The sequence below is a fragment of the Neodiprion virginianus genome, chromosome 4 (genome assembly GCF_021901495.1).
Source record: "Neodiprion virginianus isolate iyNeoVirg1 chromosome 4, iyNeoVirg1.1, whole genome shotgun sequence".
In the NCBI taxonomy this organism is placed as follows: domain Eukaryota; kingdom Metazoa; phylum Arthropoda; class Insecta; order Hymenoptera; family Diprionidae; genus Neodiprion; species Neodiprion virginianus.
In genome coordinates, this window is record NC_060880.1 from 601,030 (window position 1) to 617,025 (window position 15,996).

The following is a 15,996-nucleotide window of genomic DNA, read 5'->3' on the forward strand; positions in this document are numbered from 1 at the left end:
AACAAAATCCGGTTTCTAAATTTTTGCACGAAAACCAACAGCAATGATCGCGATAACAATTTGATTATTTTTATTTTTTACCGTCGCGATGATACAGCGTATACATATATATATATAATATTATATATACAATGCCACGTATGAGGTACATACGAGAGATTTTGACTCGAGATAAAAAACGTACGAGATCTGTTGTTGAGCAGTAAATTGAAACCGCGGGGTACTGCTGCCCGAGTCAAGTCACTCATTGATGCGAGAGAGAATGTGCGATAAATACTATCGTAAATACGTCACGCGTACGTACATATATATTCGTACACACGTATGCGCGTATAATTATACGAGAGGAAACGAGAATACCAGATCAGCGTCGAAGCTTGCGGAAGTCAGGCAGAGAGGGAGAGGGAGAGGGAGAGAGTAGGTAGGTATTATATATGATTCGGAGCAGCTGGTGTGCTGGGATAATTCAAACAGACTTTCAGCGTATTTAATCATCAATGCGGGAGTTGACCGCATCGGAAGGGACGCGTGGACGTCCGGTATTGATTGACGAAATTAGATAATATAATTAATAATTTGGCGAAAGGGGCGTCGCGTCGGAAGAAATTGGATGCGGACTACGCGCCGTGTGACTGAGGGATTTGGAATATAAAACATGGGGGAGTCTGGGGAAGGTAAACAAATACGACAGGACAGGTATGATACAATTCAATGCGTCGCATACCTACATGACGCACTTCGGGCACTACGAGGCGATGTGCGAAATAGAGAAAAAGAAGAGGGAGGAAGAAGACAAATGCCGAGCTTACAGACAATTACGCGGATGACACAGTTTTCGTAAAAATAGCACCGGCTATTTCTGGACCTCCGCATAGAATCTAGATGGAATAGCGCTACCGCCACGGTAGCGTATAGTACGTGTGTCGCGTAGGGAGAGAGTGCTTTGCCTATCTATATATCTATCCATCTATCCGCATAGATAGATCCATGCACGTATCGCAGTTTATAACCGAGCTGCGCGCTGCGGAACAAGACGAAGGCATGCCTGCTTATAACCACCTACCACCAACCCCTCGTCCCGCTGTCTCAAACTCCTCGAGCTACTCTATAACGTAAGTTTCTGTGTATGTATAGGTTGTACGTATTCATAAATATGCTCTCGCGTCTTCATTTAGAACCTCATTTTTCCATCTCCAGTGTTTTTTCTTCCTTACCTTTCTCTTCTCATTTATTATCTTACTTTCTTTCACTTCGCTACTCATAGATAGTTATGTGGTACACTCGTAGCGTGTGTACATTTTCGCAATGTGAGTAGACAAAGATTTTATACAATGTGGACTGTGTGATAAATCACAATTTTTAACGGATAAGTCAAAAGTGATTTATGCCAATGAATCGAAGGATAAATCAAATTACAATCATACGTACCTATATATGTGCGTATGAAAAGATTGCCAAGTAAGCAAAGACATATCGATTTTAAGATGGCGTAACGGTGAACACGAAATCACAGCTTTGAACGTAAAAAACGAAAGAAAAAAAAAAACATTTCATGCTTTTGGAACATCGATTGCGGCGGATAAATGGCTCTTTTTCGGTAACCGTTGATGAAAAAGAAAGAGAACTCTGCTCTACCGCTATGTAACAAGTAATTATCAATTATTATATTAGACCTTGCGCAACGGTGGAATAATAATTAACCAAATCACCTCGAGCAAAATGATGGCTAGGCAGCAAGCAAGCGAGGAGGAGGAAGAGGAGGAGGAAAGCAAGAAGAAGAAGAAGAAGACGGTTGAATTTGACGAGATTGAAGTTAGTAACGTTATCCTAACGAAACATCGTGAAAAAATCACCATCTTCTTATTTTAACAATGATACCGAACGAACCAAGATTGCCAAATATGAGTACGTTTTGTTTCATCACGGTTTACCGAATTTAAAACAGTTTCAAAATGGCGAAATAACCAAGATTTTTCCTCACTACGAACCGTTACGATAACGTTAGCAACTTCAACACGATCGAATTTATTAGCCCTATCCGAATCGTCCGACAACGCGACGAGAGCTCGAGGCTAAAAAGCTGTGCAACCCGAGAGTCGGTCGACAAAACGGTGAAAAAGAAACGGTCAGCGGTAGGTAGTCAATAGGTTGCGTTTCTCCTGCTTCCCCCGTTCTTCTCCTCTCTGTTTTTCAATTCGAGGGAACGGGGCAACGTGGAAGCAAGAAGACACCAACATCCCTGCCCTGCACCTGCCCGTGAGGCAATTCGGTCGGCCCTTTAAATATCCACGACGACGGTTAAATCCCTCTGTCAATGCATCCATCCCCCCCTTCGCTGTGGCGGTGAGACCACGTGAATGAAACAGCAGTAGAGGCCCTTTAAATGCAACAGCTTATACCTGCCCCTGTCTCTCAGGATTTAATCTCATCGGTCGGAGCATCGCGTCAACAAACCGGTGCCGCTGTCAAAACTCGGAAAATTCTCGTTAGATAGATAAATATATAGACACACACACACACGCGCGCGCGCGCGCGCTCATGTTGTTTTTTATTTTTATTTTCTTGAGAAGATATGTTAAAGAGGATGAAAATTAATCGGAATCGTTCGCAGTTTCTAAACGTATGCAGTGTCTCGGGAGAACGGGAAACTCATCACGGGTCAGGTTTCTGTGACCTTTGACGTTTCGTTGCGTACTCGAGCTTGCAGAAATAACAATCGACACGCGTTGTTCCTGTCGAGTTGATGTAATATCCAGTTGAACGTAGAGGCGTAAGGTATTAAAAAAAAAAAAAACAACAGCGACGAGAAAGAAAGATAAAGAAAAGTAGAGATGTAAAGAGAGTGAGAGAGAGAGAGAGAGAGAATGAGAGTCAGAGATAGTAAACGTGAATTCCACTGATTTTGAAAACGTTTTGTCGGGTGAAAAATAGTGCGATTGAAAGGGAAAAAGTTGATATCGTGTTGTTGAAGCAACGACCACAAGGCAGCCGTATTTCGATGATCGTCGCCTGGTCTAAGAGTTTATTTACCGAACGACATCGTCGACGGTAACGCAGCTACCATTTTAGAACAAAACGTTTCTAATATCGCGTTTGCAAAACGCCAAATATCGTCCGGTGGGTGAACGACGGAAAGGTGAGGAGGGTAGCGTAACGACAGGCGAGAGAAAAAGAGAAAGATTGACAGAAAGGTGATACCTAGATAACAAAGCGTTCGTATGTTGTGTACTACTTACGACGGTTGGCCTCCAGGTTTGGTTAGGTCCCCTCCTGCACTTAAACGATCACACCTCGCACACAATAAAAATCAAAATCCCGCACGAAACAAACCACCGCGCACAGCATCCACATTCCACCATGGGAATCTGCGGGCCGCGAAACACATTTGAGATAAAGATAAATCCGCGGATGAAATGTAGTGCGCGTGTCGCGCGCGCTACACTCTCTCCTCCCTTCGGTTCGCTCGTACAATGTAGGTACTAGTTGTACATCTACGGTTTGTAAATATCGAATGGCGAGAGAATGGACGGGGAGGGGGTAGGGTGAAGGAGCCGCGACAACGTAGGGCTGATCGGTGGTCAGAGCTGTAAATAGGCGTAGTACGAACAGCCGGTTTAAATCCGCGCTCGTTGTTATTACCGCGACGTTAATAACGCGGTTCTCGGACGAGAGTGAGAGAGAGAGAGAGAAGAGACGGAGTGGGAGAGAGAGAGAGAGAGGGAGATAGTCGACGATGCGACGCAGCGTTTAATCGACGTAAAATGGGAAAGTAGGTAGGTATCCCCGCTGGTCGCGCGCGACTCGGAGAAGCGAAGCGACGGCGCGCAGTGGCGTAGCATTACATCTGGTACGATACGTACGAGAGCGCGGATAGAAAACCGAACGGCGCCGCACGCAGCCTTCGAGGCGGAGGCAGTTCTGGAAGTGACGTCACACGCAACCCAACATGGCCGACGTTAAACAACGTAAACATAGTCGCGAGTACGAGGGCACGGATGCTGGTGAGTTTGAAACAATTATTAACCTGTGTCGGGAAGGTAACTCGGTCGAGAACATCGTCATTCGACCTCGCGGATACTTGCGTGTCGCCGTAAACGTGTAAAAGCCGAGCGGGACCGCGAGGCGTAAGAAAATACCGAGCATAAAGTGGCTCCAGCTGTATTCTGCAACATCACTCCGCTGTTTTGTTGCCCCTCGTTTTTTTACCTCTCCCCTCCCCGCCCGCCCCCACCGCCTCCCCCCGTCTATCTCCACGCTTCGCGATCTCCGTCCACTTTAAAGATACGATATATTAACCTCGAAATTCGTCGACGAGTCGCTACTGCCGAAGAAGCGCCGAAGGTTATAACGTTCCTCCTGCTGCTCCTGTCAACTCTGCGTTTCCTGGCTTGTGAATACAGGTTAGCAGTCCCGATCTCCCGTCACTGATCGTTCGACGCCTTACTTCGTTGTATCGGCGGGTCTCGCTCGCCTCTCAATCCCGTCATTTCTCCATCCTTTATATCCAGCTAACGAACCTTCTCTGTCATAATGGCATCGCTCCACGCAGATCGGGGTTTTGTAGGCTAAAATTCGCAAAGCACTTACGACGCATGACAGACGGCCCGGCGAGTGCTGCCACCTTCACGAATTAACACGGAACTAGGTTTTCCCGTGCGAGTTGACTGACGTAGGCGGTAATTTAGAATCATCTGTACGATATTATGCATGCAGTGCTTTTTTTCACCCGAGACTTCGACCACCAGCGTCAACCACTTTGCATTTCGTTTAATACACGTTTCGTCGTGACGATTTTGATTAAACGACTAGGCGCGTATCTTGGGTCAACGTCTGCAATGTTTCCCGCTCTGTTGAATGCTAATGTTCAAAAAAAAATCCTACCCCGTTAATATTCTATCTTTTTGTTTCTACACTTGCGAATAGTTCAAAGTCCTTTGCGCAAACGATAGAATTTCATGTATCAGAGTTCGATTAATCACTCAGGCTACTCGGATGTCGATGCAGTATCTCGCGCTTATTAAATTTTATCAACCCTCTTTAAACCAGCACCCCAGGCATTGACATTTTTTCCCTGTCGTTGCACGCTACTATTTCATCCGTTCATTTCTCCGCGGAATTAATTCTTCTCTCACCCTCCTTGCCTCCCTTGTTTCTCTCTCTCTCTCTCTCTCTTTCTTTTCCCCAGAGAAATCGTTCGCCCAATGCGAATTTTCCACTTTCCATTAATTCGTTCCGCAGCAATTAGGATATTTCGTAGCGGGCTTAGGCCGGGTGGAAGTATAAGACTGACTTGAAAGGGACGACGACGAGAAAACGGGTATTCGTTCGGAGGCAGCAGCGGCACCTCGACTCGTTCCAATTCCTCAAATTACTCCGTAAATATTAAAGAGAGAAATTATTATTCCCCCCACTCCGGACCTCAGATATACGTACACACGGTTATACATGTAATCCGCAGCTCATTTTCCCGAAGTATAACAAAAACGAATGTTTCGTCTTTCTCTCGCTACTTTACATTCTTGCCGGTCATTCGTCGAGGCGAGGCTTGACAACCGTACCTGTAAAGATTCTACGATAATTACTCTAATCGGGTGTCAATCGATGAGGGTACACGGCAAAAGGAACCGCGAATGGGTGAAACAGGTCACAGCGACGGAGGAAGGAGAAGCGCAAACTCGTTAGTGACGAAGTGTAACTACCTACACAAATTGTAGGATATATACGCGACGGTTAATTCTATATACGACGTGTGATCGCATACGTGCAAGATGCGGACGATAGATGAATCGCGTGACTAATCACCGGAGCGTCGTCGTAAGATTTCAAGGAAGAATCCTTGGAGAGAGATGAAGGCCATTAGCCGACGAGTTTCGGATAGAGATATTTTTGAACTTTCGTACTATTCAGAGTGTTGACGAATTTTTTCCGCCCCACCCCCCAAGTCAACTTTGAATAATTCGAAAACAATTGACTAATTTTTTAAAATTTTTACCGCATCAACGAATTGCACTTCCTCCGAATAACTGTCTCAGAGTTCAGGTGAAAATCTGAAAAAATTGGGCAATTTTTTTTTAATTATTTGAAGTTGATTTGCGGGGTGGGGCGGAAATGATTCGTCTACATCCAAAACAAGGACCACCCTAGCGTACATGCTCGTAATTGTTAAAAGAAAAAAAATTTGGTTTAAAATTTTAAACCGAATTGTTGTAAACTCTTAGGAAAAGGGAGAAAATAATTTGAGGAAATAGAGGCAGGCACTCTGAATACGACCCGTTACAGTTAACGCTGGATGTATACGCGAATACGAAGGCGTCGGGACGTTTATAAATATAGTTTCGCGGTTGTCAACGTTGATTGACAGATAGATGCGAAATGATGGATTGTAGAGGAGCGAGAAACAGGGGTAAAATCGTTTTGAAATTTTTAGTCAAGTGTAAAAATTTTTGGCCGCCACCAAGATCGTGGCAGCGGGCCGAAATCCCGAACCGTGCCAAACCTATACAGCGAGTATTATTTCCGTCTCATCCGCCGAAATTCTCGAGTGTTCGGAACCTCGTCGGACGATCAGTGCAGAGAGACCGCGGGTTGGCAGTATAAGTTAAGTAGCGATTAATAAAGAGCCAGCAATAATTCTCAGCGTGAATCAAGCGCTCAATTGACACCGTAAAAATCCACTCGGCGAGCGCGAATGGTGGTCGGTCGTGTCGAGGGTTTTTGGTTCGGAAAATGCAGAGTGAAAGACGCGCCAAGCCGCGAGAATATCCGCGGGAGGGTCGGAGGAAGGTGAAGCCAAAGAGGGACGGAAGTTCCGGCCCAAAAACAGGAACGAGGAAAATGGAAGGGGTCGATGAGGGGCGCGGGAGAAAATCCTTTCCCGTTCAGGAACCGGGCATTGCTGGTACATATAATGCATGCGTATATATGTATATTAGGCCGGTTTTTTAAAAAACTATTCTCTTTCCTCTTACGCACCCTTCGAAAAGATAGTTTTTAGCCTGACACGAAGCCTCGCGAAATCGGAACTCGGTAGGCAAATTCTAAAAGGTGACTCGTCCAAAATTTGAATTTTTCAAACACTCTAACCGAAATATCTCGAAAACTCAACAAGTTGGGAAACTGTTTTTGGTTTCATTTTGTAGATAGTCAAATTTTCTATAAAAACAAAAAGGTCGATGTGTATATTACCGCGGTGTATCGCGATTAATGTTTTAATTCATTCAGCTTGTCTCATCGAATGCACGGAAATCGTTTGCGGCGGAAATTGACTAACGCAGCCGCTTGTAAATTTATCTATCAATACCTTCTGTCCGAATGTTAACTCATTGTACAATACGGCTAATCACCGAGTCACTCTCTGCTGCGAATATACATATGCATATCCGCAATATACATATATGTATTATTTGCTGACCATGCCCCCCGTGTTACACATGCAGACACTTGTCACGCTTTTCCCTCGCGACGCTGTTAAATTTCTCTCAGCTACACCGAGGGCGATTCGCATAATGTACAAAGCGAAAGAAACGCACAAATGACGGAGAAGAAAGACGAAAAATTAATACCCGGCAAAAACGAGAGGGAAAGCTAGCTATGCGATATCAATATAAATATAATATTCTCTAGTTACCCCGCAGTTATTTTATACGCTCATTGTCAGCCATAATCTATTACACGTCAGCGCTGCGTAGCGTTTACATTTCTCGCGGCGTTGATTCCAATTTACCCGCGAGGTTGCTTTCGCTTTCCCTGCATTATATAGAGATCGGTTGCCGGGTATTCGATTTAAAATATTCCCGCAATTGAATAACCAAAATTATACTGAAAATCATCCAAAATGTTGAATACCGATAGAGGAATGATCATTTTTTTTTCTTTTAACACAACACTATAAACCGTTATCGCAAGTTGAAGTGCTGTTGTATCCTTCAACGTCCATCCGCTGACTACGTGTCGTTACGTTATACACGAACATCCGACTAACTATTATACGTGCAGGGCACCCACGTACACGTCAGTGTCAAATACACGTGAATTTTTTCGGTATTAAAAAAACGCCGGAAATAACAAACGGAATAGATTTCGTTTCATGTATAACATATCCGTATCCTATGGATATCAAGAAGTATAACAACGGTGATCGAGATGTAAACTCCGGGGCGTGCTGCTGCCGTGATGTGGTATAATAAACGCGAAAACGAGAGACCGCGAGCCAGAATAGATTTTTTCTCGAAGAAAAATAAGAAAAGTCCGAGACGAATGAAATGTACATGTAGTTAGTTATACATACTGCTTTCAGCTGTGAAATCACCGATGACATCGCTCGACGAAAATGTCAACCGTATACTGCGAAGAAGCAGGGAGGCTCAAAAAGGTGGGGATCAATTCTTGTATTCTCGATCTTACTTTCTTCCATTCCATGGTGCTCCGCACCAGGCAGGAGAAATCTGGAAATGTCAGGGAATTGATAAATGGACTGAGAGGACATTCAGGGAAAAGCAAGGGTTTTTTTTTTTTAAATTCTTGGGGACAAATAAGTGCCGGTATAGCGGAACAGTTTTAGGAGAAGGAAAAAGCCATCCGTCGCTTTATTAAATGTGTTGTAAACAAATTTTCCGTTTAACCAGTGCAGTAAATTTAGTCGTGAAAAATTATCATTAACTTATAAAATTCTATTCGAATTTTTTAGTGACTGTCACAGTTCTATTTCAGTCTATTCCATTATACTTCGATTCCTTGGTCACAACTTCTTATAAGAAGGAGAAAAAGAGAGAGAGAGAGAGAAAGAATCTCCCAGCCCTGGAACATGTGTAATAGAAAAGTTTTTCACTTCCGTTCTGGAAAGTCATAATCGGCTCTGTGGGTTTAGGAAATTCGGGAGATCGAGAGAGGATAGAGAGGCTCTCGATGGAGGAACCGGAGGTTCGGGATGGACGGGAAATGGGCAAACCCGTCCAGGTGGTACTTGCCCATCCTGACCATACTTTCGAGCTTGACGAAGACGCCCTGGAGGAGATCCTCGTCCAGGACGATATCAAGGACCGAAGCGTCGTCGTCGTTTCCGTTGCCGGAGCCTTTAGAAAGGGCAAGAGCTTCCTGCTCGACTTCTTCCTTCGCTACATGAACACCAGGGTCAGTAGTTAGGGAGAAACTAAAGAAGCTAAAGTTTGTAACGTTTAACGCGACGGTACACGGGGAAGAAAGTCATCGTTGTGGAATATTAGAACGACTTTCCAGTTAGGATTGGACATGAATACGTTTTGTTTGTCACGGCTGACTAAATTTCAGACATTTTCAACAAATGGTGCGAAGGTAACGACTTTTCCGAAACATGCATTCTCACAGTAACGTTACTAACTTCAACCTCGTAGAAAATCTAGATTTTCCAACACGCCCGTTCCGCATGATTGAACCATCATTTATGCTTTGTATATATGTACCCCCATTTTGTGCAACGAACTGTTGGTACATAAACGCGAGTTACCTGCACCCTGCATTTGATTCGGGTAATTTCGGCCCGCGCAGGGGTAGCAGGTGTTTGTTTAAAGAGTTCGCAATTAACTGCCCCATTATTGCGAGGTGTATTCGAACTCGTTACACACGTCCACGTGTACCTGCACCCTCGCCACCATCGCCAGATGCATACTCTCGTTCAATCTCGCATTTATAACGCGATAGGCGAGGGGACACGGTGAAATATTCCATTACACCGAAGAATCGCCGATCGATCATTCACCAGCATCAGTCGATTTTAGTCAACCGTTCGTCGTTCCAACGTGACTTTCACCTTTTTAGGTACCTTCGGTGCGATACCCAGTAATGCAGTCATCGTTCAATTAATAAGGAAACCCGTTTCCGTTTCATGTTCCATCATTGATGTGGGAAATTTCTACGACGCTGCGATCTGCCTCGCCGCTTGATTACCGACAGTATAATCTAAATATTGAAACGGACTCGTGGCTGGGGGCGGACGAAGATCCCTTGGATGGTTTTTCGTGGAGGGGAGGATCCGAGCGCGATACTACGGGGATTTTAATGTGGTCGAAAGTGTTCAAGGGGACGCTTCCCAGCGGTGAGAAGGTTGCCATTATACTGATGGACACTCAGGGAGCGTTCGACAGTCAATCGACGGTCAGAGATTGCGCAACGGTATTCGCCTTGAGCACCATGCTGTCTTCGGTACAAATATACAATCTATCGCAAAATATCCAGGAGGATGATCTTCAGCATTTACAACTGTTCACCGAGTACGGTAGATTGGCTTTGGAAAAGTCAGGCAGCGTACCATTCCAGAGATTACAGTTCTTGGTGAGGGACTGGAGTTTCCCTTACGAGGCTGACTATGGGGCTGAAGGGGGCAAAAAGATACTCCAGAGAAGACTGGAGATATCGAGCAGGCAACATCCCGAGTTGCAGAGCTTGAGGAGACACATTAAATCCTGTTTCTCAGACATATCATGCTTCCTTATGCCTCATCCCGGACTAAAAGTTGCCACAAATCCAAATTTCGACGGTAGATTGGCGGAAATTGAATCTGAGTTTAAAGTTCAACTGAAGACGTTAGTGCCGATGCTACTTGCTCCGGAAAATTTAGTTACGAAAAAAATTGACGGTCAAGTCGTCAAAGCTAGAGACCTGTTAGAGTACTTCAAGAGTTACATTAAAATTTACAAAGGAGACGAGCTTCCCGAACCGAAGAGTATGCTTGTGGTAAGATTATTTTCCTAGTCTAGTATACCAGTTTAATTGTCTCGACGGTCCGGCGACTAGAAATGGAACTGTACAACGTCCACCGTTTTAGCGATAACTCAATAATTTTCAAACAGGCAACAGCTGAGGCGAACAACTTGTCCGCGGTAGCCGAGGCGAAAGATCTGTACTCGCAGATGATGGAAAATGTCTGCGGGGGTGCCAAACCATTTTTGGCAACAGCTCACCTAGAGTCGGAGCACCAAAGGTGCGTCGACAGAGCGCTCTATCAATTCTCGAATAAACGAAAAATGGGGGGAGACGAGTTCAGCCAAACTTACATGGAAAAATTACAAAAGGTAAACTCGATATCTGCGCATCGACAAAGGAACTCGTCTTTTATGCGGTTCTTCATTTCCCCACTCATTTTTCTGCAGGACATGGATGACTCGTTTCAACAATTCAAGGCGCACAACGAAAGTAAAAATATTTTCAAGGCAGCTCGAACACCGGCAGTGTTTTTCGCCATTGCCGTAACAATGTACATCCTTTCCGGAGTATTCGGCTTGGTTGGTCTCTACACCATTGCGAATATTTGTAATCTTGTTATGGGCATTGGACTCTTGACGCTGGTGCTGTGGGCCTACATCAGGTTCGTAGATCACAATTTGAAAATTTTGTCCTAGCGACTCTTACTGAGAAAGGGTTATCGAACCACGACGTTCGTATCTTGTTACAGATACAGTGGAGAGCTTCGAGAGCTCGGAACACAAATAGATGAATTAGCAAGTGCCATTTGGGAAAATGTAAGTAACAGTCGATCCTCGCTAAGTTTACCGTCTTCTTCAATCAAAACAAATTAATATCAATTGATAAAGTCATCGCTTGTAATCCAATATTAACAAGTGCAGCTGACACGTATGTATATACTTAAAGCACCAGAGGCAACAGTTGACTCGCTTATTCATCGGAACGCTTACAAATCTTTATAACATATTTAACCATGAAATGAAACAATTCGACGGTCAGATCCTTGAATGAGAATTGCTAAAAATACTGCTAGTATCAGTGAAAGCTGATACTTGAATGACACACTCCTGTGTTTCGATTAACATGTGGCATTTTCTTGTTCCAACAGGCCTGGCTATGTCTACATCTTATTCACAGGTTGCGATACATAATCCTTTCCGTATTTTTTGTTTTTATATGCTCCATCCCTTCCGTCGCCCTCATTCGTAGTTATCTTCGCAAGCATCGCAAAGTCTGATCCCACGCTTCCTTTTTCATTCGCTATCTATTCAAAGTTTATGTCGCTCTCGAATGAAACTCTCGCCATTGATTTACAATGCTTTAAACGTAGGTTACGATGCTATTTATAACCCGTTTTTACTTATGTTTCGCAAACTTGTATAAATTATGTTTATCCTAGCCTTTTATGCCTGCATTTTCGTTGATGATTTATTATCGTATTATAATTATTTATCCCCGACACTAACACGCGCGCCATCCTTTGAATGGAATCAACGATTAGGAAAGGTACAGTCTACTTGTTACGATCAAAGTTTAGAACGATGTATCCAAATACATGATGTAAAAAAAATAAGGATTGACGAAAATTAATTTTCAACGAAGAAACGTGAACGGTCATGTACGAATGATGATATTTTTAATATTCTAGTTCATGAAACCGCTTTATCAACAGTTCGTGGAGAAGTCGGTGTCCGTAGCTGTCGCGCAGGCTGCTGAGATGGCTACAAATTCGACGTTAAGTGCCAACGGCAAGCCTAAAATATCGTAACTTTCATTCCCTTAATTATGTTTCGCCCGGTAGGAAATATAAAAAAAGATAAATACACAAGGCATGAGAAGAAAAATATAAAGCTGCTAACGAAGCACACCGCAATAATGCAATCTCGCAAAAGAAGAAGGAAAAAAAAAAACTTATTTTTGGCATGACTAAATTCAGATTCGATACAATTATTATCAAACACGCTGTGAAATTTTTAAAGGCTATATGTCACAGGAATAACATAGTGGCAATGAAGAGGTCAACCTATGATAGTTGTGAATGTATGTACAGTATACTCTGATAGTTAATCAATGTCAGATTGTTAAAATTATGGTTATTATTACAATCTATGATCATTGCTATTATATTGTTATAGAAATAAAATCTTGTACCAATAAGCAGTGCTATTATTGTAGGTTGGTCAAAGATGATTACTTTTCACTACTAAGCTACGTAGGATTAGTTTTCCGTCATAGTACATTGCCGGTAGTAGACATAAAAGCCGAAGCATATTTGACCGTGCTACGAATAATATCGGGTTCATATGTTATTTTTGTTGCCTTTCGTAATACAAGTTTTGTGATATTTTTGCTATATCCGCAACTATAACCCCTTTTAAATTCATCTTTTTTTTTTTTTGCTATTGTCTTTTAACTTTCTTCTAACTCGGTGCGAGAAATTCTTAATCGAATGAGTCGTAATTAATACTTCCACAAATAAAATTGAATTGACCCAAATGTTACAAAGCCTTGTCAAGATTCTGTGACTCTTGTTCAATAACACCCGAGTTCAAAAGTATGTCATAAAAGTTTTTAATTGACAGATAACATCATTAGACTGTCTCTCTATCTCTCTCTCTCTATTTATATATTTATATACACATGTATACTCTGTTCCAAAATAATGTAGCATACTTTTTTGCTGGTGACTGTCTTGCCATGTATTTTACATACAATGCCTTGTGACGCTATTTTAGCATTGATTTTGATTACTTGTTTGTACATTGTTACGGTTTTTTGATTTTTTTTTCAGTTTTAATTATGTACGTACGTACGTACATGCAAATATTTGTATCGATTATTTACTCAACACGTGTAATCAGTATTTTTTAGTTCTCCATTCTTGCATGAGTTTTTAAAGAATTCCTTGGTATTCTTTATTTAAACGAGGAAACACCTTTGTACGACGAATGCTGTTTTTAACAACTTCGGGTACACAACGTTTTTATTAGAAAATAATTCTTAGTCAATAGAACAAAAGCTCAATAACAAGTGCTAACCGAGTAAATTAAACCGTTGGGAGGATGTTTATCAAACAATAGTAAAAATGATAAAGAATAAACTTTTTTAAACGGTGATGGCGCATACATTTTTTTTCTTAAATATACTACTCATGTGATTTTAATAGTTTCTTTGGTACTGCGTTAATTTATTAAAGGGAAGTTATTGTTTTGTAATTCCGTATTTGAAATTTCTAAGCCATTGGCCACAGTAACGATGACTTGCTTGATTACTTAACTGAAGGTGAACTTGTAGCGCGTTACAAAATTTAAGTAGTACCTTAAGGTTTATTTACAAAAATGTAGGGAAGACTCATTTGTCCGAACGTGTAAGTAATCGATAAGCAAGTCCTTAAGCAAGGTGCCATTATTTAAATTGAAAATATATATTGAACATCCACGGCTCGAAGGAAGTATGATTCAATCTTGAGTCATTGCTTTAATTTCCTACAAGAATAAATTAAATAATCTCTACTTAAATCATAGCCATAAAAGTCCGGGCACGAGATATCTCAAGAAAATATTTTCCTCTGTGAAGAGTCGAACTCTTGTCCCTTACTCTTGATTTACATACGACTGCTATAACTTGAATGTCTTATTTTGCGAACGAATGTGTCATGATTTTCCTAACTTTGAAGCACTTGCAATATTTTACTACAGCGATTGAATAAAATTATCTCTCAAAAGGGGGATGATTAGTGATTTTAAAAATATTCGCATGTCAAATCAGGAGTAAAATATTTATGCGAATTAAGTTACGTTCCAATTGTTTGTTATTATAGTAGAAATAAATGCGTATTTTTGTAATTATAACAGATGTGATTTAATAAAGGTGGAGCCTTACGGATTATGTACCGAAGCTTTGTTAACAGAAATCATCAGGGGATAACCGTGGTTGAATAAAATAAATTGTTTATATAAATGAAAAAAGTACTGATTATTATACTATAATTACAAATCAGTTATGTAATAGATTGTTTTTTTCCTTTATACACAAGTAACATACAATCTAGCGACGATGTCGCTCATTCGCGTACGTGAAACATTTTCTTCACCATATTGTCATACTTCTTCTGAGCTTCGTAAACTTTTCTCCTATAAATAATCAGTCTTTCTTTTGCAGCTTGATTTTTTGGCTGTAATCCGATGACTTTTTCCATGTCTGCCAAGGCTCGTTCGTAATCCCCTTGATTTTCCCGGGCTACAGCTAGTCTGTAGAGTGCTTTGACGTTGTTCTCGTCCCTCTGGAGCACCTTGTAGCAGAGGGAAACTGTATGCTCGAAGTTTTTCCGCGTCAAGTGACACTCCGCCATGTTGTTGTACAAGATCCTCCTAAGATGTTCTATGTCATTTCTGAGCGGATCTTCTATATCGCTTTCGGGGATTGGCTCCAAACTGATAAGGATCTTGCAAGCTTTGCTAAATTTCGAAAAAGCATCAACGATTCTCGAGGACTTATAAAGGCGCACCCCTGCTTCTTTGTAATACAACGCCACATCGTACTTCTCTTTTGCCGACCATTCCCAAATCGGTACGTGTACCTCACAGGCTAACAACTTTATCTTAAGCGATAGGCAAATAGTGTCGTCTAATTTCACTCTTACCAAACTCTGCTCCCCAGTGAACATCGTTTGAATCGCCCTCTCGACATATTCGTCTACCCTACAATCGGCATCCCCGACAGTTATTGTCAGTTCTTCTGATGACGATGGCTTAATGTAATTGCTGTGTAGAGTTTCGGGGTTATCGGACAACCCTGATGAGTTTACGTCTTCGATTCTAACACGGCATCTGGAACGTTCCGTAGGCTTCTTTGAAAATTTTCCAGGCACCAAAATATCTTTCTCAACGCTACTGCCCACCGACTCCCAAACTACCGTCATGACTGTATCTCACTTCTTCAACAGACTTTCTCAATATTATTCACGCGATTCTTGAAAAGCGAGAAAATTATCTCACAGTTTTCTTAACCTAAAAGCAACTCTTTGTCGTACAAAAGCTAACGAATTACTCAATTCTTCACTGTTACAATAAGATACTCGTATACAGGGGATTATTATTCACCTACGGATAATGCAAAATTCTTTCAAATCGAGAAGCACGCTCGATAAACGGCCAAAATCCGGCGCCGATGACAGCCGCCTGCGATTATAGATTTCAAATTGTCAACTGATGTGCGTGCATTGTTCATGCGATGCACGTGCAGATCCGGTTTGATGGAATGAATGAACAAGCGATAACT

The 15,996-nt window shown here is 42.1% G+C and overlaps 3 protein-coding genes across 9 annotated transcripts in view; 1 reads left to right on the plus strand and 2 right to left on the minus strand.

The window, feature by feature from the left end:
• LOC124303811 (uncharacterized) overlaps positions 1-3,834 on the minus strand; it is a 176,651-nt gene extending 172,817 nt beyond the window's left edge. For 3 of the 4 annotated variants that reach the window (XM_046761511.1, XM_046761508.1, XM_046761507.1), the window contains exon 1: positions 3,237-3,833. The gene's annotated coding sequence lies outside the window, so the exon portion shown is untranslated. Of the gene's footprint in view, positions 1-3,236 lie in introns of all 4 variants that reach the window. The other variant, XM_046761512.1, reaches the window with a different exon arrangement.
• Positions 3,835-3,845: 11 nt separating this feature from the next.
• On the plus strand, positions 3,846-12,694 carry LOC124303812 (atlastin). 4 transcript variants are annotated; one of them, XR_006907997.1, is made up of 9 exons: positions 3,846-4,001; positions 8,297-8,371; positions 8,867-9,129; positions 9,928-10,707; positions 10,824-11,045; positions 11,124-11,338; positions 11,426-11,492; positions 11,825-12,222; positions 12,365-12,694. XR_006907997.1 is itself a non-coding variant. In XM_046761513.1 (8 exons), the coding sequence occupies exons 1-8, from the start codon at positions 6,727-6,729 to the stop codon at positions 12,482-12,484; spliced, it is 1,914 nt and encodes a 637-aa protein (XP_046617469.1). In that variant the 5' UTR covers positions 6,638-6,726; the 3' UTR covers positions 12,485-12,694. The 4 variants fall into 4 exon arrangements, 1 of the variants encoding a protein (XP_046617469.1); XR_006907996.1 differs by lacking the exon at positions 3,846-4,001 and adding an exon at positions 6,638-6,898; XR_006907998.1 differs by lacking the exon at positions 8,297-8,371 and having other exon boundaries at positions 3,859-4,001.
• A 710-nt stretch (positions 12,695-13,404) lies between these two features.
• Positions 13,405-15,952, minus strand: LOC124303817 (tetratricopeptide repeat protein 9C-like). The gene has a single exon (XM_046761528.1). It carries the CDS (start codon positions 15,635-15,637, stop codon positions 14,780-14,782), a length of 858 nt encoding a protein of 285 aa, XP_046617484.1. The 5' UTR covers positions 15,638-15,952; the 3' UTR covers positions 13,405-14,779.
• Positions 15,953-15,996: the final 44 nt, after the last annotated feature.

What these genes read in the sequence shown, in the direction of transcription:
- LOC124303812 (XM_046761513.1), top strand. Translation starts at nt 6,727, where the DNA reads ATGCAGAGTGAAAGACGCGCCAAGCCGCGAGAATATCCGCGGGAGGGT. An exon ending in AAGCAGGGAGGCTCAAAAAG is followed by an intron (nt 8,372 to 8,866) that starts GTGGGGATCAAT and finishes CTGTGGGTTTAG; the next exon opens with GAAATTCGGGAGATCGAGAG. An exon ending in GTGCTGTGGGCCTACATCAG is followed by an intron (nt 11,339 to 11,425) that starts GTTCGTAGATCA and finishes ATCTTGTTACAG; the next exon opens with ATACAGTGGAGAGCTTCGAG.
- LOC124303817 (XM_046761528.1), bottom strand. Translation starts at nt 15,637, where the DNA reads ATGACGGTAGTTTGGGAGTCGGTGGGCAGTAGCGTTGAGAAAGATATT.